General features: G+C 43.4%; 1 protein-coding gene across 1 annotated transcript; it reads left to right on the top strand.

The window, feature by feature from the left end:
• The first annotated feature begins 15,896 nt into the window (after positions 1-15,896).
• LOC147897751 (zinc finger/BTB domain protein) lies at positions 15,897-27,502 on the top strand. Its single transcript, XM_087380677.1, has 3 exons — positions 15,897-16,302; positions 26,879-26,993; positions 27,110-27,502. Exons 1-3 carry the CDS (start codon positions 16,048-16,050, stop codon positions 27,181-27,183), a joined length of 444 nt encoding a protein of 147 aa, XP_087236803.1. The 5' UTR covers positions 15,897-16,047; the 3' UTR covers positions 27,184-27,502.
• Positions 27,503-27,794: the final 292 nt, after the last annotated feature.

The raw sequence follows: 27,794 nt of genomic DNA, 5'->3' as shown, positions 1-27,794 counted from the left end.
GTATCAAAAGGCAAAAGGTTCAAGATGCTTCACATATGACCTTACAGACCTTGACATGATAAATATTGAGAGTGTAATTGCATTGGCAAACCTCACCTATGAGTGTAATAGCAATAAGTATACTTTAGATGAGAATGATTGGAATGTATTCAATGACTTTGTAAAGGGGCATTAAACGCACTTGGTAGGGGCTTCTTTGTTATCTTTCTAATATGATAAAAGCTTTATTACGATTATTACTATGCGCTGAGTTTAGTTTGATTTCTCTTGATGGATTTTTTAAATTATTTTTTTGCAGGACCTTGAATCACACAAGTGGATGATTTGCAACCGCCTGGGTACTTTTGTTTATATGAATGCCATTAAGCAAGTTTAAAAATGCTATTTTGGCATCAGGTACAACAAGATGTTGTATGAATGTAGCCTCTATGGTTTTAATACCATGGCTTCATGGTTTGATATGACTTAGTGGATGTTTGTATTTGGCAAGAAATAAATATTATATATCGTCATTGAATGCTTTGTAAAATTGGCTAATCTATCATCCCTTCTCTTAGCTAAAACACCCATACATATGGTTTTGTAAAAAATTGAAAGATATAAAGCATTTATAAAAGCTCCCAATCTTTCATGTAGTATTTTTATAAAGGTTGTTTCTTGAGCTCTTTACGTGTTTCAAGTGGCTTTGCACAATTCTTTGCTCTTGGTGTACGGCACACATGATTTGTCTTGTTTGATATTTGTTCCTCTCAATTTTTGTACAAATGTCTTTATTCTTTGTTTCTCTTGCCTTATGGCATCATCAGGACACAAACCCATCGTAAACTTATGCATTGCCCATTATTGCAGTCGGTACCTCAATTTTTTGTGTGTAGATTCAAATAATGCAGGTGATGTAGAGATCTTGCAGTTTAAATATCTCATCCTACCTAAAGGGACTCCAAAAGTAGTAGTGTATGACTCACATAAGGACTTTTAAAATTCCTCTAGGAAAATAAATATACTTACAGAAGGGGATTTATAAAATTTCCCAAAATTTACAGAGGGGATACCAGGAAATACTACAAATAGGTTACATAGGGATTTAGAAAAGAACCCTTGCACGCACGTGATATAGACATATTACACTAAGTGACCCCCCCCGAGGCAAATGCGCTGTGTTCTATTGTCTGCAGTGTTACTAATTCTATCATGGTGTTAATTCAACATGTGACCACAGCAAAGGAGGCATGGACGGTCTTGAAAAATCAGTATGAGACCACGAATCAGACGCAGATTCAGAATCTGGAGACTCAACTCACGAACGAGAACTGTTAGAGTCTGAAACGGCAGAGAAGTTCATCACTAGGGTGAAGAATCTGCACGATCAGATGACTGCAATTGGCATCACCATCACCAGCGAGAATCTAGCACGAAGGCGCATACGGATTCTCCCACCAAAGTACAACGATCTTGTTACAATGCTGAATACACAGAACAGAAATCCACCCCTCAACTTTGAGGATTTCAGTGCAATGCTTCTAGAGGAGGAGATGCGTCAAAAGACGAGCACTGGAGCAGAGTCGGCTTTCTATGCTTGATCAAAGAAAGGTAAGGGTAAGGACTCTGGTAACCCATCTTCTTCTGATGATAAAAAGAGAAAGAAGAAGATCAAGTGCTTCTATTGCAACAAGGCAGGGCACAAGCAGAATGAGTGCTAGAAGAAGATTACAGATGAGAAGAATAGAGTGAAGAAAGAGTCTAGCAACAGCGCGCAAGTAGTACCAGTAGAGTTGTTTGTAGCAATTGAGGAGATTTGCACGGAGGCAATTCATGTACCTGCGGATGAACGTTGGATTATTGACAGTGGTGCATCATGCCACATGACCAGTCGGAAGGATTGGTATACCTCTCTACATCCCATAGGGAATGACATCCTGGTAGCAGTTGGCAATGATGCAAAATGTCCAGCAAAAGAAAAAGGTACGATTGCTCTCAAGTCAGATGGAGTTGTAAAGCAGTTGTCCGATGTTCTTTATGTGCCAGATATCAAGAGGAACTTGTTGTCCATTTCTGTGATCATGGATCGAGACCTCAAAGTTCTCAATTCGATAAGAATGGTGCACAGATTTTGGATCTTCAAGGGAAGGTCATTGGTAAAGGTACGCAACAACATCTACAAACTCTCAGCTTTCAGTGCTCGAGCCGATGTGAAGAAAACTAAGCTGTGGTATGAGAGGTTTGGTCATCGAAACCTTAGTTCTTTAAAGGAGATGCATAAAAGTGGAATGATTGCAAACCTACCAGAAATTACAGATCTACCCGATGTATGTGAAGCTTGCATGATGGGCAAGTAGCATTGGCATCCCTTTCCTAAAGAGGCCAGCAGGGCAAAGGCTCCTCTAGAGCTCGTTCACACGGACCTTTGCAAAAAGATGGAGATGGAAGCTTTGGGTGGTTCCTACTACTTCATGATGCTGATCGACGATTACAGTAGAAGGATATGGATATACTTCCTTAAGACGAAAGATGAGGCTTTTAGTAAGTTCAAAGAATGGCATGTAATGGTTGAGAAAGAAACAGGGAGGAAGGTGAAGAAGTTGGGATCAGACAGAGATGGTGAGTTTACATCAAGTGAATTCGAAAGTTACTGCAAAAGTCACGGGATCAAGAGGCAGAAACCCCCGCTATATACATCACAGCAAAATGGAGTAGCAGAGCGCAAGATGCGCGTCATCTGCGAAATGGGTAGAAGTATGATGAAAGGGAAAGATTTGCTAAAGACTTTCTGGGCTGAAGCATGTAACACGGCAGTTTACATTCTGAATCGTAGCTACACGAAGGCTGTGAATGGGATGACTCCACTGCAGATCTTTTCTGGTAAGAAACCTTCAGCTGCACATTTCAGAGTTTTTGGATGTGACTATTTTGTGCATGTCCCTGACGCTAACAGGACCAAATGGGAGCCGAAGAGCCGGAAGTGTATTTTCTTGGGCTACAGTGAAGAGGCGAAGTTGAAGAGGCGAAGGGTTACCATCTCTATTATCCTGTTACCAAGAAGGTAATAGTAAGTCGCAATGTGGTCTTCTCAGAACAGCCACATCAATTGAAGGAGGATGCTTCCTTCCTAGACAACTAGGACCAGGATATCCATCTAGTATTGTCCACGCAAGAATCTCATCTGCAGTTGGTACTATTTGTTGTGCTGCATTGGCTGGATTCGGTCTCGCAACCGGCTTTAGGTCCACCCTAGTAGCAATATCCCAAAGCTCGTATGCGCTTAGGATGGTCTTCATCTTGAACTTCCAGAGTGGATAGTTAGTGCCGTCCAACTTTTCGCTTCGCCGAACGGTGGGTTTTGCAGTCTTGCGGGCTGGGCCATCTCTCACAATCTACTCGCAAACAGAAACACACTACCAAATCTTCTTGCTAGAGCCTTGGCTCTGATACCATGTGAGAAAACAATACGTCTGTACTCAACAGATAATAGGATCTCGTATGCAAGATAGAAAAGCAGATAGCATGGAGAATCAAAAATTTGATTACTGGAAAATTGATACAATAGATGGCGTTGCCTCCCAACCATGTGCTCCTATGAGAGAAGCTTCGATGGCATGCTGGAAACAGTATAGGACGGAGGCTGGATGCTAAGGAATCAAGGTTGCTGTAGGCAGTGATGATGATGGGCTTCACGGGCTTGCTCGTATATAGCCACCAGTCATAGACAGCAGTTAGACTCAATTGGGTGACTGACCCAGTCCGCCCAAACTGGCCGACTGGGGGTCGGTCCTGAAATATGCCACCGACCACACAATAGAACCGTGGCATAAAATAGAGAAGCTAACCTACGATCTCCGTCTGGCCCAAAGCCATCCGAGATCACATCTGGGGCTCCAAACGAGGCCCCGTATCCCGAGAGTGGGCTGCCCGGGAAATGCTCCGTCTACCCTCAGTGCGGTCAGTCATGGGATGCCTTCCCACACTTGCATGTAGCCTAAGGCAGCGTGCCAACTCTATCTGAAGTCATCCAGCCATAAGGCCACACATGGCCCCCATTTGGTGTCCAAAGTAGGACCTACCGGATAACCGAGCTACTCAAATGCCTTCTCCTCATATGGGGGGCTTACAAGTAGAGTTAGCTGGTTCCCATGTAGTTACACGAGAGTGGAGCATTGATATCTAACAAGGATAGCCTACCTATAGAATTCTACAAGGTCTATTGGGAATGGATAAGCCCTAGACTACTTGAAGTTTGGCAGGAAAGTACTTCTACTTCCTCTCTCCTTGAACACTTAAACAGTGGGATAGTTAAACTTATCCCAAAATAAGCAAGAAAAGATTTAATAAAGAATTGGAACCTTTGATTATGCTTAATTGCAGCCACAAAATCTTTGCCAAGGCTTTAGCAATAAGAATTTGAAACAAGATGGACAGATGGATTCTACAAGAACAAAAGGGATTCATAAAAGGGAGACACCTCCTGGAGACTATTTTGAATGTCTGGGAAGGATGTGAGCATGCTAGGGAATCTAAGCAAGGCTTTTGCTTCATCAAAATAGATTTTGATAAATCATATGATAGGCTTGACTGGACCTTTCTTCTGCAATTCTTGACAGACATGGGTCTAGGACCAAATTTTATTGCCACGATCAAGCTACTGTTGTCCAACGCAATGGCCAAGGTCTGCATTAATGGCAATATGTCCTCAACTTTTCAGCTGAGAAGATCAATTAGGCAAGGATGTCCCATCGCCCCACAACTGTACACTATTGCTACTGACTCGTTGGGCTGGCTACTGATAGAAAACACTGTTGAGAGATCTTTAAAAGGAATTGAGTTGCCCAATGGTAAATAGATGGTGATGCAGCAATTTGTAGATGACACCAACCTAATGCCTAGGAACACTACACGTGACGTGATAGAAGTCATGGAATGCCTAAACATCTATTGTTTAGCCTCTAGCTCTCTCATCAATCATAGTAAAACTGGGTACTACACAAGCAGCGGGAAAACTCAAGATGAGTTGGAGCATCTGGGCTGTCAGTTAATCCAAAAAGGTACTGTTTTCATACTATTAGGCATACCCATGGGTTTTAAGGGGTCAATGAAGGAGAGATGGGAATGGGTACTTAACAGGTTCAGCTCAAAACTAGAAAAGTGGAGAGGATTTCAATCCAACTTGGTAGGAAGAACGATGGTCCTCAATCATTACCTCTACCCCATAACCATCTTCTACTTGTCCCATTGGCACCCTAGTCAAGTGGGTCTTGATAAGCTCATCGCTAAATGTAGATCCTTTCTATGGGGAGGCTACAACCAAATATCCAAGGTAAGATGGGATTTTTGCACTCATCCAAAGAGTGAAGGGGGGCTAGGAGTGATTAACGTAAAACAGGCGGAGACGAAATTAAATAGACGATTTGGCATCTCAGAGAGACAAAACTACTCCAAATCTCCACGAAATCATGCAAGAGCTGACAGGTAGGGGCTTTTGGGCCTCCAAAACGTAATGGAACAGATGGTTTTGGAAACCGTGGTCCCAATCACTGGGTCCAACACATGACCAAAAAACGTTTTTGCAAACAAACCTATTTGTGAACACCACGGGAGTGCAAACAATGAGCAACACAGAAGTTTTAGACCTTATGAGTCCACCAGAACTGACAGATCTGCGAATGGTTACTTCAAACTTAAGTTCCAACTCACTGGCAGAAAAACGTTTAAGTAGAGACAGTGAGTCAGAAGGCAGAAAAACGTTTAAGCAGAGACAGTGAGTCAGAAATCCAATGAAATGATCCCAAAGTCAAGAATGAAGGGGTTTTAGAGCTCCCGAAGCACAATGGACACCAAAAAACAGGCAATGGTTGCCTCTACATGTCATTCCGGACTCTCGTCGAAAGGAACAAGGGAATAATTAAAAAAAGCCTTTTTCCTCCAAAACCATCTATAGGCATGCAAAAAACCACTTAGAGTGATTTCCAAAGGTTTCTACAAGGTCTCTGTACACCAAGATGCAGGTAAAGTCACCCAACAAAGCTTCTCCTTCCCCCCACAGAGCTACAGCAACAGACTTTGGGCTCCAGGCACACACTCGGGCTTAGCCAGAACACCCGAGCTCTAATACCAATTGAGAGATCTCAACAACGGAAGTGGAATGGAAGAAGGTGAGAGAGAGGGAGAGCCAGAAGAGAGAGTCACACAAGTTTTGGTGGGTGCAGAACACCCTAACCTTCTATGTCATTCATATATATATATATATATATATATATATATGTTTGAGTATTGTACATAACTAGGTTAAGGTACAGTGGCCTTTAACCTCAACATACATTACATAGAAAAACTCCCAACAATATCAAACGAGTTCTCGTCAATGATAGATCTAATCTCATCTTTGATACTTAACAAAGCTTACACTTTTTCTTTTAAAAAGGCATTCTCCACAACTATCTTGCCATTTTCTTGTGTAAAATGTTTTGTCTTCATTTGAGACAGCTAGAATATAATATGGGATGCCTTGTTTGTTCTTTGTTCTAGTCTTGCTTTTAGCTTCAAGACATGTGATTGCATTCTTTGTTGAATATTGGGGTTGAGTTAAAGGATGAAGCAACAAAGGGCAAAGAAACCAACTAATTCTTCCACCTCATAACTTCCTGGAATGAGTGGCTGCAAGACCCATTGAATGCACTCACACAACAGACCCTCCCATCCACCTCACCTTCAGGATCCCATTTAAGGATCAATAAAGACACAAGATGGCTAGGAGAGGTGAAAGTCAATGTAGTATGTCAGAGCCCAGTTAAGGGGCTGACATAGAAGATAGCAAATGTCAAGGCCCTTGAATCCTTGTAAAGGTGGTAGGTAGTACCCACCGCCTATATCAGATTCAAAAAGGTATAAATGGGATCAAAGTATAGAACTTGGTAGGTCCAAATTTTAGAAAGAGATCTAAGGCCTCTATCAAGGGCAGCCAAGTGACATTGTATCTAGTTGATTGGCCATATGGCTCCTTCAAATCCACATAAAAGGTACATCTATCTCTACATACCTCAACAAAACAAAAGTACAACATTTGGTGGAGTCTTGAAGATGGAATCTTCATCACACAAAGCACAGAAATCACTCATGAAGCAAAAAAAAAGGAATAAATTGACAATGCTAGTACAACCTTTGATGTAGCCTTGAGCCCCCTTGAAATAACCCCAATCCTCCAAAAAGTGAACTTAATGCGATGCCCTTTTTGGAGGATCAACGGCTGTTGCTCCCTCAAATGGAAAACACATAAAATAGCTACCACAAGAGCTTACCAAGTGGTGAGATGAAATGGTGCTTCAAGACAATTGATGATACCCGAGGAGATGCTAACGACCAATGTACTAAATGAGGCTTGCTAAGGGAGGGAGGGAAAGAGTAGGATTGATAAGAAGTTGCAAAGAAGCTTGGTTGAGAGGAGATGGGTTAAGTGGATGGCTAAGAGAGGAGGGTGAGAGAGTGAATAAAGTAAACCATAAGAGGGAGTCCATTGAGCAACCAAGAGAGGGGAGGTGCATGTGATGGGTTGTAGATAGACAAGGGGGAAGCAAAAGCCATGATGGGAGGTGGATTAGATTGCAAAGGAATTTTAGATTACATAGGGGTAACTAGCCATTAGGAGAGTAATAGCAAAGCATTGATAGTCTTGATGTCCCTCAGGTGTTGGAAAATGTTAAGCCACATTAGAAGATAGATTTGCAAAGCCACATTAGAAGCTATGGTGGGAAAAGATTGGTTCAACATTACTTTGTAGCTGTCCAAGTTACGATATCTTTGAAGTAGGAATGCACCCAAAATGTACAAGCAGATAGCAAGATAGGTACTAGAGGCATAGGTAGGGAGTGAGGTAGGAATGAGGGAGGGCTGGACATAGAGAGGTTAGTAATAACTACCAACTCTCTACAAACTAGTCTCCTAGACTAGAGACATGGACAGCTAATTAGTAATTACATGACAATGCAATTCATATTCTTAGTAGATGTAGGACATTGGATCCTATATACTTGGGTGAGTGGCCTTGAAATCATGGAGTAAAGGGGTGCTAGGCTCTTATATCATGGCTGGATCTTTAAATTTACATAATCAGCTATAGTAGTGGGCTTGCTCTTACATGATGGGTGCTTAACTGCTTCTCGTATCCACCTTTAGTGGTTTTTACATTTCTCTATTTTGTTCTATCAACTACATCCCCTCTTCATATCCACATTCTCCACTCTTCCATTCGATCATCTCCTTCATGTGGTGAGCTTGTGGGGAGTGCTTGGTTATTGAGTTCACTTTTCTTTCTTCCTCTCCATCAAATTTTGCTCTATTGACTCCTTCCCATGCTTATGTTCCCCTCTTGCTGAGTTTTGTAGCCTCCTTGCCCTCTTACTACGTTTCCTTTTCATCCTCTAATCTATCAACTCATTTTCTTGACTTTTTTCTCTTCCATTCTATCAACTCCTTCCTATGTCCATGTTATGAGATGCTTGGTTGCTAAGATCACTTTTCTCTCATTTGCTCTATCAATTCCTCCCCTTTATTTTTTGGTCTTCTGTTTTACCAATTCCTTCCCACCACTACCTTGAAGGATGCTTTCTAAGTTCACTTTTCCAAGTCAAGTGAACCACTTTGAAAGACTTTAATGCATAGCGAGAAGTTTGAAATCTATTCCTTGGTTTCTTGTTTCTCCTTGAGAACCACCATCAACAATGCCATTCTATGTTGCAATTATCTATGGTGCACATCAAACTCTTTCTATTAGGTTTGATAAATAGTTTCAAGATCACTTTGGGCTCAAAGGAATGGAAATCAATATGCATCAAGAGCTCAGCCACATCAAGAAATAGCCATGCAAGTTCCAATGGTCACATTAGAAGATGGACAATAAGGTTTCCATCTTATTGGGTGAGAACATACCAACTACAAAGTTGATGATATTATAAGGAGAGGCTAATGTATTGCTACTGAAGAGTCAATTACAGTGATTAGTGTTCTTTCCTTAATTCAGAAACTACCTTTGAATAGTTCAATGCATGTTGAATTGAGATCTTCTACTAGCATACAAAGGGTCTTAGAATTACCTCCATCACACAATGGGTATGTCACTTTTGAGTTATTACCTCAACCAACTAGTAGTCCAATGTTTGGAATGGACCAAACCTTAAATGGCCATCCTTGGGGGAAATATTCAACCTGCTCTAGAGAGTTTATTCTTGGTGTCATTAGGATGAGCAAATGTGTATGATATTTGAGATGTAATTATTTGGATTGCCCCTACTTTAGACCATAGAAGTTTGTTGAATGACTCACATTGGAAAGGGAAACTTCAAAATTCTCATGTGCCTAGACTCATTGATCCTAGCTTGGGAACTCTATAATGCAAGCATTATTTAAAGATTCCTAAATGTGTGATTCAATATGGTGCTCTTATTTACTAATCCTTGATACATGAGAGGGTCAATATCACATGATGTGCTATTCACTTGGGTATTCATGACCATCTAGTTGAAAGAGGAGAATGTCATATTTCAAATATGCATGTTGAAGAAATGGATTCTGTAGAGCTAAATTAGATGTAAGCACATCATGTAAGAATATTGAAGTTGCAGTAGCAAAGGATCTTGTTATGGACATGATAATAGCCAAAGAAGGTAGTGTAGATGTTATGGATGATGCAATGTTCCAAGAAGTACTTGAAATAGTTTCTCGTTTGACTCAAAGATGATGACTGCAAAGGGTCATAAACAATGCAAGGGAGCCATAGAGGTGATGGTGGGATGGGCTGCTTACTAGATTTAAAGAGAAGATGTAGATAAGCATATTGTTCCCAGGTGAGTTGTCAGACAATAGTCAACACACATGTATTTAAAAATGTCTAAATTGGTCCAGGTTCTAGAGTCAAATAAAATGCACCATGGAAGAAGTATAGGATCTATGTGGGTGCATTTTGATCATGTTCTCATGTGAAAGGGTGGGTCACTATGGGTACTCATGGTTATGACCATTACATTCATGAGCTATTAACAATAGCCACTTGTGAGTTCAAGGTCCAAGATACTAAAGCATAGGTATGATTTTGGTTGATGATGATTGACAATATGGTTCCAAATAATTATCCCAAGCTAGAATTTCATGGTTTCATGATTGGCAGACACAAAGGACAAATTTGGTTTAATGAGGGGCCCAAAATTAAAATGGTTGATAAGGAAAGAAAATGTAGCTTTCATTAGGAGATGAGTATGGTAGCAACACACTCGTTGATGCATCAAGCCACAATTTAATGAGGAGCACAATTTTTGTGTGTAATGATCGATGCTAATGCTGAGACCTGCAAGAAAAAGACCATGGATTACAAGAAGTAGGTAGAAACTCCCCAGAAATGGAAAGGCCATTCAATGAGCCAATGAGTGCAAGGCAAAAAAGGGATTAAGGGAATCCCCTCTAAAGAAAATGAGTAGGATAGTCATCAACCAGAAAGCATAACTATGACAACACAAAGAGTTGTGCATAAAAAGAGAAAACCTACTAAGTTATTGGGGTATGGGCAACTCTATTGTTGAGAGACCAAACTTAATGAAGGTAATTGGGCAATTAGGAGAACAAGTCCCCATAGTGTTGTCACATGCTTTGGGATCTTACAATACATGAGAAAAAGATGTGGAGCTTTAATAAATGGATTAGGTAAACAAGCACACTTTGGAGTTCCTGCACCTTTCTTCAAGGAAAGACATGTTCATAACAAAGGCATAGTTGAGTGGCTAGTGTGGTTTTGCAATTCTAATTTTAGGCACACATGTTGTAGACAATCCCATTTATGTTGTACCAAGAATAGAAGGGTGGGTTTGTTGCTTCAAGAAAATGGAAGCACTTAAGAAAATGAGGGAAACAATAGGAGCACAATGCTCAACCAAGGTAGATTATTAACTAGTATGATGAGATCTTCTCATCATGATGGATGAGTTGTCAAAAGGAGGTTATGGCTCAACAAGGAGTTTAAGAAAATAATAGAGAACTCAAAAGCATCAGGAGAGCATCAGATGCAGATGTGCTAAATGAGGATGTGATAAAGATCTAATAGCTTGATGAATTGCATGTATCTAATGTCAGAACCCTAACGTATTTTCTCACCCCTTTAGAGTATCCATGATGCAAATGTCTTGACTTCATAGGGAGAGAAGAAAAAAAGCAACCCTCCATGCCTGTAAACATATGTACTTCATTTTATTATTCTGCTTGGATTGAGTGATGTTGTTCATCAATAAATACACCAAGAGGCTCTCACTAAGCTTGAGTTGCATCAAGTCTTCAATAGTCTGAAACCCTTGAAGGTGTGGTATGGTGCTACTTGCAGAAGATGCAACTATGGTGACATATGGTTGCAGATATTTTGTATGACATATACATATAAAGCTATTGATATAATGACATTTTCAAAGGTATTTGCATAGCTTTTGATCTATAATTACATTTAGATTCTAGGTACATAGTTTTTCTATTATCTGAAAAGGTTAATGTTGTTTACATATTCAAGATGTCCAATGTATTTCTTGCTGTCTCACAAAGATATAGAGCCTTTGCAATTGAAAAAGATGAGATTGTATTTGGCAATAATTGCTAAACCCAATCATTTCCCAGTATCAATTGTGTACATGTCTTAACTTCAAAGGTAAAGAAACAAAAAGGAACCCTTCATGCCTTGGATTGATTCTACATAAATGTTAGCCTTAAACCTTTCTTTAATGGCGAACTTTGTCAATGTTTTGTCACTTGTTCTTGCTCACTTATTTATGTCTTCTCACTTTTTCCTTGCTTGCTTTATGGTAATCCTTGACTAGAAGGGCTCCTAGGTATCTTTAGAAGATAAATGGCTTGGGATGATATTCCACTCATCTTGGAGAATTTTCATGTCTAAGAGCTAATAAGGGTAGTTTTTGGACAACCAAAAGCTAGAAACTTTCTCCAAAGAGGGTATTAGTGGCCATCCATCACATAATGGAAAATCGCACATATGCAGACACATGCGAGACTTGCCAAAGGAGGAGATAGGAAGAAAATTGAATGAGACTCTTACTTCCAATATTGTGTCCCTTAACACTACAAAAAGTGGCACATAGACTTCAACCCCATCTCCCCTCCTTCTTCCTCCTAGAACTTCTACGTATTCTTAGTCGCAAACTACTCTACTTTATAAAGTGGCCAGAAGTAGTAAACCACTTTTAAGGATGATCTAGTGAAATTCCTTGTAGATCGAGTCATCTATGAATTTGTTGAACTTAAAACGATCATGATGGATTGAGTCATGCTCTTTATAAATGCCCTCATCAAAGGGATATATATATTTTTCTCTATTATCCATTGGGCTATCATGCCCTATAGCTTAAAAGCAAATAGATAGGTATAGCACCAATCAAGTCCATGAGGCCATTCTAGAAAAGACAATAGGCATCCAACCTTAAAGTTGGGATAAGAAATTATTGCATGTCATATGGGCCTATAATCTCACATCTCTCTTTTAATTTATATTATAATCCTTCATCGCTTTCAAGATTTTTTAAAGATATGAATTCTCGTTCAACGAGGCATCCAGTTTGGTTGCATCTTGGATTGCACGCCATCCAATGAATCATAGGCGTGTTCTAATGGAGGATCATGCCACCAAAATGATGTGATCCCCTTGCATCGATGCAATAAAGAAGAGCATGCATTGAATGAAGAAGACATTGCGGTCATGCAAGATTAGACTCGTGCTTACTTTGGCCCACCTTCCATAGAGGCACACAAAGAAGATCCACATGAGAATGAGCCAATAGTCAATGAGGTGGAAGTTTCCATGAGTCCTAAGTAGGAGATTATGAGTAGAGGCGACTACAATGCTCCTCTCTTTTATCCTATTTGATTTACTTTTGCATTTGACTACCAAGCCTTCTTCAAATGTTCTTATCAAATTTGTTTTACACATTGCTCCAAACATTGCTTCCAAAAGGAAATACCATCCTATCATCAAGAAACGAGGAAAATTTTAAGTTCATTGGGAATGGAGTATAACTCAATTCATACATGTTCTAATGATTGCATCCTTTTTGGATACATACAAGCAGACTAGAGTTTGTCCAAACTATGGTGAATCACACAACTAGGAAGACATGCAAGGTTTGGAGGTATCTAGACATTTTACCACACATGCAAGAAGGCTTGGTAGTCAAACGCACAAGCAAAGCAAATGTGATAAAAGAACTTACTAGATGAGGGGAGCTACACTGGCGTTCGACGATCTATAGCTACTCACAAATTTAGAATCACTAAAATGGCTGCAAGACGAGATCGGCTTGCCCCTTTGAAGAGCATTGTGGTCGCCTCTTCTCCTCCTCATGACTTATGGAAACTTCCACCTCATTGACTATTGGCTCATCCTCATGTGGATCTTCTTCATGTGCCAGGTGGGTCAAAAGCATGAGTCTAATCTTGCATGACCGCATCATTAAAATCTTCTTCATTCTATGCATGCTCCTCTTCATTGCATTGATGTAAGGGGATCCCATCATTTTAGTGGCATGGTCCTCTCGAACATGCCTATGATTCATCGGGAGCTGGGATTTATGCATAGCATGCTCACGCATAGCACCTCGAATCGGAAAGCCGTTACACACCAAATCAATATTAACACATCGATCACATGGAAGGGAGTGTCATATTCCGGCACAAACTCCCAAACAAGGATAGTCGTAATGAGGCATGATCTTGAAGTGCAAAGACTAATAATAGGAAGGAGTGATGTGAACTGACATAGATGGTGGACCAACGAGGGGAGTGCAACATTCGATAGTGGATCACCAAGGGGAGTGCAACCCTAGAAAATCATCTATATAAACGTCTCATGGGAGAGGAGCTCAATTTTTAGATCCTCCAAGCCTGGAAAGAGCTCCTCCTCTTTCACCTCCATAGCCTACAAGCCTCCTTGCCCAAACTCTACCTTGAAGCCAAGAAAACAACCCGCATGATTGCTAGCCAATAAAAGAAGAGATGAGCCTCAATGGAAGGGGCCTCAACCAAGAAGCCAAAGCCAAAAAAACTACAGGATCTGGACCTCCAACCTCTTGTAATTATCAGTGGCTTGATGCCACACGAACATGGGTCAACCTCATAGAATTTAGGACATTCTACAAGTTACCATGTCAAAGCTATTAATCTATGATGCCACAACAAAAACCTTTCAGCTAGTGGCCATATTGGCTATGTGAAACTTCTAGATATATTTGGTCCATGGAAGGCCTTCATATGCTGGAGAGATGCCGGACACAAATCTTTTGTGTCAATGTCCAAGTCCATCTCTCCAATGGGCCAACTTGGATGGCAACCCTTCACACCACCTTTTGAACGATGGCCGATGAGTGGTGCGTTGGCGAACCCGAGCTTGGGATGTTTGAGACTATGTTTGCCCATGCCCGCCCATGGTGCATCGAATGATTTGGGCCATGGGTGGGCAATCTTAGGGCACGATCACACATGGCCCATAATTTGCTGTTCCAGTTGAGGGGAGTACAATCGGTGAGGATGGAAAAACGAAGTACCAAGCAACTCCCATTGGCAATGCATGCATTGATAGAACTGCATTAAAATCTTGCAAGTTGTAGAAGGCATGTTTTGCATCATTTTATTGGCTAAGTGATGCCTCTCCTCTCAAGGAGGAATGACACTTTGTTGTGTTAGTCAAATCGATTCCCACCTTTTGCGAACCAATTCGGGCCAATTTTTTAATTTTGGGCCATGCATGATTGTGCCCTTACCAATCCATGATCTTTGGGTGTGCCTAGAAGCAGGGAAGCGAAGATAAGATTTTTTTAACGTTAGGCCATAAGGCAAGTCCCTCACATGGGTTCATCAGACATCGATCCTGGGGATTGAACTCAAGACAAGAGTCACTCACGTAACAAGCACGTCTGCTCATACGCTATTCACATGACCCAAAAACTTCGGATTGTGAGCCCTTCCGACAACCATGTGTTGATGTGGCTATCAAATGCAAAACGAAAGATGCAATCGATGCCTAAAGGTACCTATTGGAGTGCATAGCCAAGTAACTCCTACAAAATCATCCGACAACCAATAGGATGGCTGCCACCCCACTCCAGTCCGCACTATAAAGAGCCCTTCACCCGTCAGAATCCTATCACGGATCATGTGCTCGTAACTCCAAGATGGTCCGGCCAACTCTTGATAACCATGCGCCCCTAAATTGAGAGCATCCGGTAGGTAGCATGATTACCGGAATGCAATCTCCGGCGTACTCGATCTATCACTAGAAACATTGGCAGATAGATTCGGCACATGAGAGGTTTTCGATTGCAATCTGTCAAGGCTGGAGTTATCAGAATCAAGGGCACATGCAAGCTAAAGTCTCTGGAGACCCCAACGATGTTAGGGGCACATGTAATCCATTGTCGCCGGACCTTACATGACTGTCCACGGCTTGCCCATGTGGGCCAAGTCTCTTGTAATCACCGCCAGCCCCTCCAACAATAGTAGTGGGCCGGGGGAGGTCTTTCCTAGGAGGGAAGTGCCCAACTAATGGCGAGTGGCCATCGGGCACCGTGAGACATTGGCTGGGCACTATCCGACCAGGAAAGGGCTGACTACGGGCTATTCCCTCACGTGGAGGGCCTTGGGGAGGCCCATTCTCCTCCACGATGGCCGCGGGCCACTTTTCGACCATGAAAGGACCGACCACGGGCCAGTCCCATGGGCCAGTCCCCCACGTGGAGGGCCTTGGGGAGGCCGATACTCCCAGGTGGAGGAAAGCGCAAATGGACGGGCCACGCAAATGGACGGGCCAGATTCCTTTTCGGAATGTGGCTTGATCTCACGGCTACTATTGCATCTTGGCCGCTTGAAGTGACTCGTAAAATACTATGTCTTGGGCAGAGGCAAAAGCAAGAGACTAAGGATTGCTATGGACAAGCTTGGAGCTCCGGCTATGGCGTCTCGCCTCTTTTGACCTCCCACATATCTTTAAATCCTCATCGGCATCCAGCCTCTCCAGACTCTTTCCTCACCATGCCGAGGAAATCTAGTGAAACCCCTGCTTGGAAGAAAAATGCTGATGTCCCCTGGCGACAGACCCCCCCCATGAAGGACACTTTTGAACATGCCAAGCTTCGAGCCACCAATGAGCCCGGTCAGGGTGCCGTTATGTATGTGCCGCCACCTCAATCTGAGGACCCTCGTGAACGCCGTAGACGCATGCGGGAGGAGGATAGCGGTCTGGAAATCGATCCTCGCCTGAAGTTTGCTTTCCAGAAAAACTTCCAGGTTCATAAATCTTGTGTTCTCTCTTGTGTTTCCGTTTTAGGATTAATTGTTGATGAAATTCGATTTGTTTCCTAGAAAGACTTTTTGAGGACTCACGGTTCTGTCTCGCATTGCCTGAAAAAGAATCTCCTTTAAGGACGCCACAGCAGTGACTGCATGGAAGCTTGTTAATGTATTGGGTTTCGTTGCCTTAGGCTAGTCTGAGTTTTATGAGATACTTGTGGCTTTTATAAATGCGCTGTTCATAAAATGTTTGACAATTTGTTTTAGTACGAGTGTATTAGCTTAGTGTCGTTAAATGGCAGATTTCTATCGGCCTTTCTATTATTATACGGTCGTGCAAGTAAGCATTTACCTCGGACAGCAAAGGTAGTTGCTGGCTCCTGATTCATATGCATGTACTCCTTCCTTCGTAAATTTCCACCATTTGATTAATGCTTATACTTAGTCCTAGTGTGAGTGCATTAATTCAGTCTCCGGAGATTCGTAGTAGCCCATTCTAGTATTGTACGGCTGTACAAGTTGGAGCGTTCTGCGTAGTGATGACAAACAACTGTGGGCTCTCAACATCATGTCTCCTTATTCATATGCATCTAATCACTCGCTTTTCCTCCATAAATTCATGTATTTGACAATTTCTTTCTTCCTTACACATGGATGCACTCGTTCCCAGTCCAGACCACACATCCATGCGAGGGTTGCTTTCTCCCTGGGTCCACCGCCACTGCACACCCATGAGAGAGAGAGAGAGAGAGAGAGATCCAATGCGATGTTCATTAGCTAGGGGGTGTTTGAAATAAGTCAAAATACAAGTGCTGTCCTGATTAACCTAAGGAGAGGGGATATCCACCTCAATGAGGCCATTTACACTGCCTCGGGATGTGCATTGCATGTTATTGGAGAAGGATGTCTCTTCTAATGAGATAGATAGCTTTAAAAGTGTGCTTTGAGCTCCTAGTAGTTTGAGTAGCGTCATGGTGCAGCTCAAGGGGGTTTTCTCCTAGCTTCCACCACTTGGGTTATATAAATGTCCGTAGCTTCCACCACGTGGGTTATATAAATGTCTGTAGCATTTTTGTTGACTGTGTCGTGAGCGGAAGTGAAAAATGTGGAATCATCTCGTAGAGATAAGTACTTGCAGCATCTCAAAAGAGCATGCATATGACGGCCATTTCTTCCAATAAATCCATTTTGACCCGTGTACTTGTGATCGCTTTGTCTCCAAGAGTCTGTCATATAGGCAGCAAATCAGACCTGATCTGGCTGCCACATGGGCAGAAAAGGAGTACCATCCATTGGGCTAGAAGGCTGGGCATGCATTAGAAGGATTTATAGGATCTGTTGGGCCTGGACAGTGGAAATGGCCCAACCAGGAGCAGCTACTGCTGCTTGGGGATCGGGCTAAAGCAGGAGGTATGGCAGTCAGTTGACATCGCCTTGGGGCTGATTAGAGTCAGTCCTACATGGGCTGGTCAGTGGGATTGTGGAGCTGGTTTGGCCAGATCTCGGTTGGCCTAGATCTTCCCAAGTCGGTCCACTTCTGGTGATAGGGACGGAGGAAGATTGGGTTTGAGAGAGGCATCCCGGTCTTGGTGTAGCCCTGTTGGCTGCTGTAATACTATATCCTGCTGTAACACTGTATCTTGCTGTAATACTGTGTCTTGTTGGTGCCAGCCTCGAACCCCTTGAATGACTGATATCAAAGGTCGAGGTGGAACACCCTTACTCCAATAGATGAACTTGGACCCATGGCCTGGGATTTTGACATCCAAGCTGTGGTGTTGATAATCTGGTCGGACTTCGAACTGGTGCCACCATTGTGCTCTCAAGATGACGTCCGCTGCCTGAGTAGGTGCAACCCTAAGTGGCCGACTGTGTACCCACCTTGAGATCTTCAGAGTGGCTGAAGCTACCTGCATGTTGCTCTCTATCTGCTGCCTGGAAATACACCATTCAAGGTCATTGGTTCCGTTGGCGTAAGAGGCAACTGAGCCTTCTGAGCTGCTTTGGTGGAGATGATGTCCTCGGAACTGGCCGAGTCTGCCAGGATAAGGTCCTTCTGACCACTGACCTGTCCATAAAATTGAAACATATTGGGAAACTGACGAGGCTCCCCCTTCTGCTGAGCTTCAAGCTCTTGGATGACTACTGAGGTTGTCCCTGTAGTCTGTTGTACATCAAGCTCCTCAATGACTACTGAGGTTGTTGAAGCTGTTGCTGAACCACTTGACGTGGCTCCTGCTGTTAGAAGCTTCTGGTAATGCGGGCAATTCTTCTTATTATGGCCCGGCACATGACAATGGAAGCATTTGTTCTTCTTGGCATAGAGTGCTTGTGTTGCTGTATCCAAGTACCCGCCATAGCCATTGCTATCCTTTGCCATCCAACTCTTCTTCTACTGCCCATTCCCACCATCACCTGGTGTGGAACCTTGTGACTTCTTACTGTTGACCTGCTTGGATCTGTGACCCTTGTGCATGAGCTCAAAATTCTGAGTTAGCTCGTATGCACACTCATAATCTAGTGGCTTGAAACTTCTAACATACCACTGGATGTCTGTACACAGCCCATTGAGAAATTTGCTCAGCTTCTGACTATCCTCCAACTGCAACTGTATAAACACCTTAGTGAACTGATTGGCATAATGATTCACGGTCTCAGTGTCTTCCTGGCATAGCTCATAGAACTGACTCTGGATATTGCGGTGGCAGGAACCGTGATCGAAGATCTTTCACGAATTCTGTCCAGCTGTGTCTCCTCGTCTGCATCATAGTGGCCCTTCTGTCACTTGAGCCACCAGGTGACCAGGTGCATGGATGCTAGGATGCACCACTCGTCCTTCGTAGGCACCACTGAAAAATTGATTGAGCCACGAAGTCAACACTAAGGGTTCCTGTCATGTGCATGGTGTACCTAGGGTTGGATATCAGGTGAACATGGGTTACGGGATAGCATAGGGCTGGATGGCTATTTTTAGCCGAGATTGCTATATATAGAGATTGATTCATATATAGTGCTTGCTTTATATGGAGGGAGCTATTCATAGCATTGTGTTGTCTATAGCGGGTTTCCTTCTATATAGAGGGAGGGCTAGTGCTATTGTGTAGATCAGTTGAGCGCTCCTCAACTGATGGATGGGGCTTGGACCCAGGCCGGGACTCTGGCCATCTACATGGTGGATCATAGGTGGTGTATCGAAGGTCCTCTGGACGGGCTTAGGTGGTATGGGACGCTTGGGTTAGATACAGGCCTATGGATGAGTCGAGCTGTAGCCACGTGCTCGAGGGTGGTCAGGAGGATCGAGGCACCTGCGCTATGATTCTGGTTGTATTGAGGACGTGGTCAATGATAGGGTTAGATCTTGGGGGGTCGTGTCATTTGGTATCAGAGCCGTCCTATCACAATTGAATTCAACGCGAGGTATGCAAAAAAGATGTCTTTCAGGTATGCTTTTTGAGATTACTCTTGCAAATCTGAATTTCCGCTCATGTATGGGCTGAATCGTTGGCTGATGATGTGCACTCATGATTGGGAGAGTTGTGGAAGAAATAGAAGTCCATAGGCTGTGTGCTCTCTCGGTTGCTACGTGTTTGGAAATCGTGATTCCTTGAGAAGGGCTTGCGATGAGAAGACTCGATGCTTTCAGCAAGAGATATGAGGATGGATCGTTTTTGACGTATAACTTCCCTGATCTGCAAAACAAACACACACCACGTGTGAACTGAGCAGGCTGCTCACCACCCAACCATGACATCTACGGGATGTGATCCCGAATCAGGAGATGTCCCCTCCGAGCCACGAGCTGAGCTACTGGCACGAACTCCCAATCAGATCCAAACCAGCCTGGTGTCCCATACCACCAGGTGGCGCTGTGAAGCTTGGGATCTGCCACTGGGCCTTGGGCTACGCTAAGATGCAAGCGCGCGTCCGCGACTCAATCCAGGAACAGACCTAGCACTTGGGAACGGAACTTACTCCCATCGGCACCTTGAGAATTGAACCCCCTGGGCCCCTTTTATAGACTTGGGCCCCAGCGCCAAAAATAGCGAAGACCTATAAATGGTTCGTACTCTTGCCACTCAACCCGAGAATCAAGCCTGCCTAGCTCAAAGCCTCCCCAGGTTACCTGAGCTAGTCTTGTGTACCCAGTACACGTCAGATACCAATCTGTGCACATGACATACTCCCCCTCCTCTAAGAACTCACTCCTGAGTTCGCTAAAAAACCTAGAAATGTTCTTTGGAGGTTTTGTAATGTCTCCCATGTTGCATCCTCCTCAACACGATCCTTCCACTTGATCTTGTATTCCGTGATAGATCGATTACGAATCTGTCTGTCACGAAATTCAAGAATACACTCAGGTTCGTGTGGAGCAAAAGTCAAATCAGTAACTTCTATTACCTCGTGAGGAGAAACAAGTTGATCATCCGCACCCAAAACTTCTTTCAGTCTACTGACATGAAAGGCTGGATGGACTTTAACATCAGGAGGCAATTCTAGTCGATATGCAACTGGTCCAATTCTTTTAATGACCTTGAATGGGCCACAGTATCTGGGGGATAATTTCGGAACCAAACCAGTACTTAGGCTCTTGGATTCCTTAAGAATTCGTAAATATACCATCGTTCCTTCAGAGAACTCTCTAGGTCAACGATGTCTATTAGCATAAAATCTGTCGCGATCTTGGGCACTTCTAATAGACTCCTTGGCAAACTGCAACATTTCCTGCATGTCTAGCAAGAAGTTCTTAGTAGCATCATTTTGAATTCCTTTTAATCCAACCATAACTGGTGACTTAGGTTGAAACCCGTACATAAGCATAAAAGGACTGTAACCAGTACTAGAATGCTTTGCACTGTTGTAAGCAAATTCTATCATAGGTAGATAATCTTCCCATGAAGACTGTCTCTTAGATACATATGCCCGAAGCATGTCTTCAACCAACTGGTTAACCTTCTCTGTACTGCCATCGGATTGTGCATGATCCGAGGAACTCATACTTAGAGTAGTTTCTAGCTTCTCAAAAACAAGTGTCCAAAAGTTACTTGTAAACTTTGAGTCCCTGTCACTGACTATGTTAGATGGCAAACCATACAGCTTAAACAAGTGGTCCACAAACTCGTGAGCCAGCTGAACAGCTGAAATAGTTGTTCTAGTAGGTAAGAATCTAGCCATTTTTGTCAAACGGTCGACTATGACCCAAATGGAGTCATGACCCTTGCACGTTCGAGGCAAACCAGTAATAAAATCCATGGAAATACTTTCCCATTTATTACCTGGAATCTGTAACGGCTGTAATAAGCCCGCGCTTCTAAGTCGTTCTGCCTTAGTAACTTGACAAACCCGGCAACCTACTACATAGTTCTCAATAAATGCACGCATCTTAGGCCAATAAAAGGTATGCTTCACAAGAGACAGAGTCCTATGTATACCCGGATGTCCAGCACTAGGAGCATCATGACACTCCCAGAGTATCTTGGATTTAAGGTCCAGAACATCTGGCACACAAATCTTTTCATTCCGGAACAGCAAGCCGTTCCTAATCATCCAGTGACCTCCCGCCGCCTGTACCGTAGGTGGCACAATCCCTGAGTCCTGGTCAACCATATAGCTCCCATCCTGGACTCTCTGCGAATAAGAACTGCAATGACTATCAGTTGCATATAGCCCTCTTAAGGATTGAAATAGGTCTGAGGATATTTCCGTAAATGACAGAGCATTTACAAACTTAACTTGACTTAAGGCATCCGCCACACTATTCAACGAACCCTTACGATAACGAATTTCAAAATCAAAATCCTGCATTAATTCTGCCCATCTAGCTTTTCGTCCCCTCAATTCTGATCCATCACACACATACTTAATTGACTGATGATCAGTCAATACAAGGAACTTTAAACCATACAAGTAGTGTCTCCAAACCTTAAGAGCATACACTACAGCATAAAGTTCCTTCTCGAGTGTGGGCCAACGATATTGAGTGTCGTCTAGCTTCTTACTCTCGAAAGCTACAGGTCTGCCCTCTTGGAATAGAGCTGCCCCAATCGCATAATCACTCGCATTGGCCTCTAAAACATAAGGCCGGGTAGGATCGGGTAATGCAAGAACAGGTGCTTCCTTGATAGAAAACTTCAAGGTTTCAAAAGCCGTGTTCATTGCATCATTCCAAGAGATCGGCTGGGTAGACCTGCGTCCGCGACCTTTCAATATGTTTGTCAGGGGTGCCGTGATATGTGAATAATCACGCACAGACTTCCGTAGAAACACTGTAAATCCTAGGAAAGAACGAAGTTGTTTCACAGTCTGAGGGATAGGCCATTCTAAAACCTTCTGGATACGATCCAGATCAATGCTAATACCTTCAGAAGAAATCTTGTGTCCTAAGTAAATGATCTCCTTCATAAAGAAGTCACATTTACTCATCTTGGCATAGAGCTTATGCTGTCTTAGAATAACTAAGACAATCCGGAGGTGTCCTATGTGATCCTCAAGCGTTCGACTATATACCAAGATGTCATCTAAGAACACTACGACAAATTTGCCCAGAAAATCTCGGAACAAATCATTCATCATCTGCTGGAAGGTAGCAGGAGCATTGGTCAAACCAAAAGGTAATACAAGAAACTCGTAGTGACCATACCTAGTTCGAAATGCGGTTCTATCTATGTGTTTAGCATAGATACAGATTTGGTGATAACCCGTACGCAAATCAATCTTAGTGAAATACTTCGCTCCGGCCAAACGGTCTATCAGATCATCGGAACGAGATAGAGGATATCTATTCTTAATTGTCACTTTATTTAATCGTTTATAATCTATACACATTCTTCAGGTAGAATCTTTTTTCTTTCTTAAGAGGACAGGTGCACCCCAAGATGATTTACTTGGGCGTATATAGCCCATATTCAGGTAATCCTGTAGCTGGGTAGCTAACTCATCCTCCTCTACCTGGCTCATCCTATAAGGTGGTACACTAATAGGTTGAGCCCCTGGGAGTAAGTCTATGCGATGATCTACTGCCCGTTCTGGAGGTAAACCTTCCGGCTGTTGAGCAGGGAATACATCTTTAAAACTATCCAACTACATTCTCAATTCACGGTGTTCAAACACACTTAAATCATTCTTGTTAATTATAGAGACAACAAATGAAGAAAGCGGAATCAAAACACACTGATAGACATCATAATGAGAAGTGTTTAATATATTCCGAAGCTGCATCGCAGATACAATAGGTCCCCGAGAAGAGGGAATTTTATCACACTGAATACAAAATTGGGTGTCCTTATCTACAAAAGAAAGGGTATGCTCCGTCCATCCAATCTGAATATTGTGGGTTTTAAACCACTCTATTCCGATGAACAAGTCTACATGCTCCAGGTGCATAACATAACACGTAAGAGCCCTTGTGTAAGCTTGAATCCGGATAGGAAGCGCTTCAACCTTGCGATCCCAAGATTACTTCCCAGCTGGAAGCTGCACCTCATAGGTGTGATCGCTAGGTACTGTGGACAGCCCCATCTTCTGCACAAATTTGTAATTAACAAAGTTGTGAGAGCTGCCCGGATCAAAGAGAATGTGAACCTGTTGGTCCATAACTTCTCCATGAACTCGGAAAAGATCATGGGAACCAAACAACGAAGTATTGAAAGTGCAATTACAATAAAGTGGGTAGGTAATGACATTTACAGAAATACCTGTCATCGAAACTTGGTTCGCTCCCTTGGCTTTGGTACCTGGACCCGCCTGGAGCTTCGGTCCAAGCACTAACTTTTGATTCTTGCGCTTTGGACATTCATTCTTAGTGTGGCCCCGCTCCTCGCAATAGAAGCAACGTCCTTCTTTCTTAAGCTTCAATGTGCGAAGGAAACGGGCTCGACCATTCTTTGCCTGAGTCAAGTTTTTCTTGGAGGCGTTGTCCGTAGACTTCGTCTCCCCGGTACCAGTCGTAGGCTGAAAGAACTTGCGTTTGTTCTTTCCACTCGTGTCGGAAACTGTAGTTGCTTTTGCACCAGCCATGGTATCATCATAAATACGCGCGTAGTTCATGGCCTCTTGCAACGTTGTGCATTTGTTGTTCTTTATTTGCAACTTGTACGAATCTGGCAAACCATCCACAAAGAAACCTAACAAGGTCACTGGATCCATCTTTGTGGCCCTGGTCTGCAGATCTCGAAACCTTTGAAGATAAACTTCAAATAACAAGTTTAGCTTTGACATATCGAGGGCTTTAAGCTTGCCAACGATATCATAATCGTCCTCCTTCTTCAGGAACTCCTTCCTGAAGACCCCTTCAAAATCTATCCATGTATCCGGCTTAGGTTGGAGTTCCTTCCACCATAGCAACGCTTTACCTGACATGAAACCGGCTGCAAGCTGGATTTTCTTCTCATCTGGGTACGGGTGGAACTAGAAGTGTACCTGCCACTTGTGTAACCAAGTGTCAACCACCTCCTTAGTTCGAGACTTTTGATCTCCCGGAAAAGGGTCTGGAGTTATGTTTGGACCTAGCACTGAAGCCATGGCATCCACATGCGTGAGTGCCTGCACGGTGCTAGCCAGAAGAGTGAGAGTCGCTTGAATCCCTTGGAGTTGCTGTGTCAACCCCGTTTGATTCGCATTAACCAGCTCGAATTTTCCATCCAGAGCAGTGGTGAATTCATTGAAGGCCTTCTTCGTAATCAGATCGTCATAAAGACCCTGGTCTTCCTCTCCCACAGGAGTGTAATCCAAATCCTGATCTCCCATGGTGAACTCGGGATTTGCAGGATCAGACATATCTGAAATCTGATTTGAACGAATATAAACTGAGAGAAATAACTGAGTGAATCGAAGCTGAAAGGAGAGTGGAGCAGAGAAAAACCGTCCCAAGAGATGCTGACAGAAGAAGATGCTGAAAACTGGCGAACCGCGGGCGCAATAAACCCGGAGTCTTGCTGAATTCGCTGCAGGCTGCAGTGTACGGATTCCTGCAGCAAACCGTACTGTACGGTACCCTCCTGCTGACCGTACAAGTGACGCAAACCGTACGGATGGCTGACGCGGCTGTATGGTTGCTGACGCGATCCGTACGGTTGCTGACGTGATCTGTACGATTGCTGACGTAACTTGTACGGATGCTGGCGCAGTCCGTACAGTTGCTGACGTGGGTGTACGGTAGGTGACGCAAGCTGTACGGATGCTGACGCAGTCTGTACAGTTGATGACGCAGGTGTACGGACGCTGGCGCGGGCGTACGGTAGATGACGCTGGCTGTACGGCAGCCTGTCACAGGCTGTCCCGAATCCCGATGGCGCAGTCTAGACGTTAGGTAAAGATGCTTCTCGCAAGGCTATGGCTGAGCTTGGAACCTTGTCCAACTATATAGGGAACAGGGCAGCCAAATTAGGAAGCCCTGCTTCCAAAAAAGGCTCACCCTCCCAGCTTTGGAGGGTGGTGCTTTTTCGAAAAAGGCAGCACCTCCCACAGGGTGGGCGCACCCTGTTCCAGCTCCTTGCGCCTCTCCCTGCCCTGGCCGAAAATCCTTCCAGCCATGGCGCACCAACACAGCCTCCATCTCTGCGTTCTCGACACCCACGCAGCCCCGATCAGTCTCGATCTGCTCGCCTGCCACTCAGCTACTCTATCGCCTCTCCTTCCTACACCTCTGCTCTCTCCAGCTACGTTCATCCCTTTCTCACCTCAACCCTTCAGGAATTTCGAAATCTCTCTTTCTCCTACCTTTTTCCATACCTCCCTCTGGACTCCATAGAGGAGGTAGGTTCACAAAACACCTTTACACAGCCTCTCGCTCGGTGTCACTAAAAACCGTAAAACACCTCATATAGTAATAAAATAAGATTTCACATCACACTAGCAAGTGCTTCCTCTTCTAGAGGGAGCATTCCTACTTCTGCAAGCAACACTGGGTAAGCAGGTTGTGCTTTGGTTCCTAGTTCCTTAGCTATGAATCTCCTTTGGATAGATTCAATTCTTTCCCACGCTTCACTGCAGTAGAAGCTAGGGCAAATGTCCTCCAGGATGGCAGCGAGTTGCTGGAGGAGATGGTGGGCAGGACTGAGGAGGCAGAAACAAACTGAAATCTGCAAAATGGGAGACCTGTTTAGAGAGAATTGAGTCGACCAGCCAAATTGAGACAAACCAGAAATCAACCAGCCAGCAAAGAGGGACAACAGGAAAGAATCGATGGCTGTAAGCCTTAAAGTTCTGATACCACTGATGGGAAATGGAAGCAGGCAACACAACAGTGGAGCAGTAAAGCTGTACGTAGATTGCAGTATTTAAGATGAAGTGTAAGTACAAGTTATTATGATGAACCCTAGGAATAGGGTTAAGCCTCATACGTTGACTAAGTGTTATACGTGGACTAAGTGTCCAAGAATTAACTAGAGCTACCCTAAATCACTAGACTAGCCTACAAGGCCATACTAAGGGACTAAATCTAACAGCATTCAGATGTCTTTGGAGATTTAGCTATTTGGATGCCTTCTCCTACTCGCTGCCTTGTTTAATTTTCAAGCTAATGAATGAGAGAGAGAGAGAGAGAGAGAGAGAGAGCACTAATGGTCATATCACACAGTTCATGAAAAGGGTATTCAGCCTGGACACCTTGCTGAAGCCTCTCCCTCCTGAACTTGGTAGAAGTGTCGCTCGCAACTTGGGTTTTTTCACTCGGATTTTCACACAATTCTTTGGTGAGTGTTTTGTAAGATGTCAGTTTCCTGATATTAATTTTGTAGCTATTTTATACCACAATCCTTTTATTTTATGCTTGCATGTAAAATATTATTGATCCTTCGACGCTATGCAGATCCGAAGGGTATCCAAAATGCCCAGAAATCAATTGGCCTTGGCCAAGAGGGTCGGATAAGGCGAGTTGGTTGAAAATACATATTGTACAGCTTGGCTAGGCTGAAATGGTATATTTTCCTTTTTGGCGACTGAGGATCAGAGACGGCACGTGCAATGAGTATTGCTGATTATCCCTTTGTATATTTTGTACGTTGCTGGTTTGACTAATACATTTCTATTTGGAGATCAGAAGACTATATATGGTCAACAGTTCTGAGATGTGCAGCTTCTTGGTGATCGGTTTTGGTACTTTCAAAATATTGATTTCTCCCCATAAGACTTTTTTAATGATCGCCCAGGAGTAGTCATTAAAGTAGGCTTGTTGAGCCAGGCCACATGTCTTTATCTTGTATTTGCAGAGTTTGTGAATGGTTTGGCCACTGCTGCTTTGGAGTTTTTAGTAAATGCATATCTCAGAGACACTAACTAAGAGGCCGATGCACTGCAGGGAACATTAAAATTGTTGCTTGATTGTTCAGTTTATGGCACTGGGTTCACATGTCAAACCTTAGATGTTAATTTCATGGTTGAATAGGTGCAACCTGGATCCTTCAGGATCTCTTACAATCATGGGTGAAGGGCTCATAGTCTGACAGCATGGGAAGGGGGAAGAGAAAGACAGCAAGAACCACATGTTGCCCCTT

The sequence above is a fragment of the Dipteris shenzhenensis genome, chromosome 10, assembly GCF_047967505.1.
Source record: "Dipteris shenzhenensis isolate YYH24624 ecotype China chromosome 10, Dip_SZ_1.0, whole genome shotgun sequence".
NCBI lineage: Eukaryota > Viridiplantae > Streptophyta > Polypodiopsida > Gleicheniales > Dipteridaceae > Dipteris > Dipteris shenzhenensis.
This window is presented reverse-complemented; position numbering and strand designations above follow the sequence as displayed.

Coding starts and splice junctions, on each gene's coding strand:
- LOC147897751 (XM_087380677.1), top strand. CDS start 16,048: ATGCCGAGGAAATCTAGTGAAACCCCTGCTTGGAAGAAAAATGCTGAT. Junction 16,303..26,878: donor CTTTCCAGAAAAACTTCCAG/GTTCATAAATCT, acceptor CATATCACACAG/TTCATGAAAAGGGTATTCAG. Junction 26,994..27,109: donor GATTTTCACACAATTCTTTG/GTGAGTGTTTTG, acceptor GACGCTATGCAG/ATCCGAAGGGTATCCAAAAT.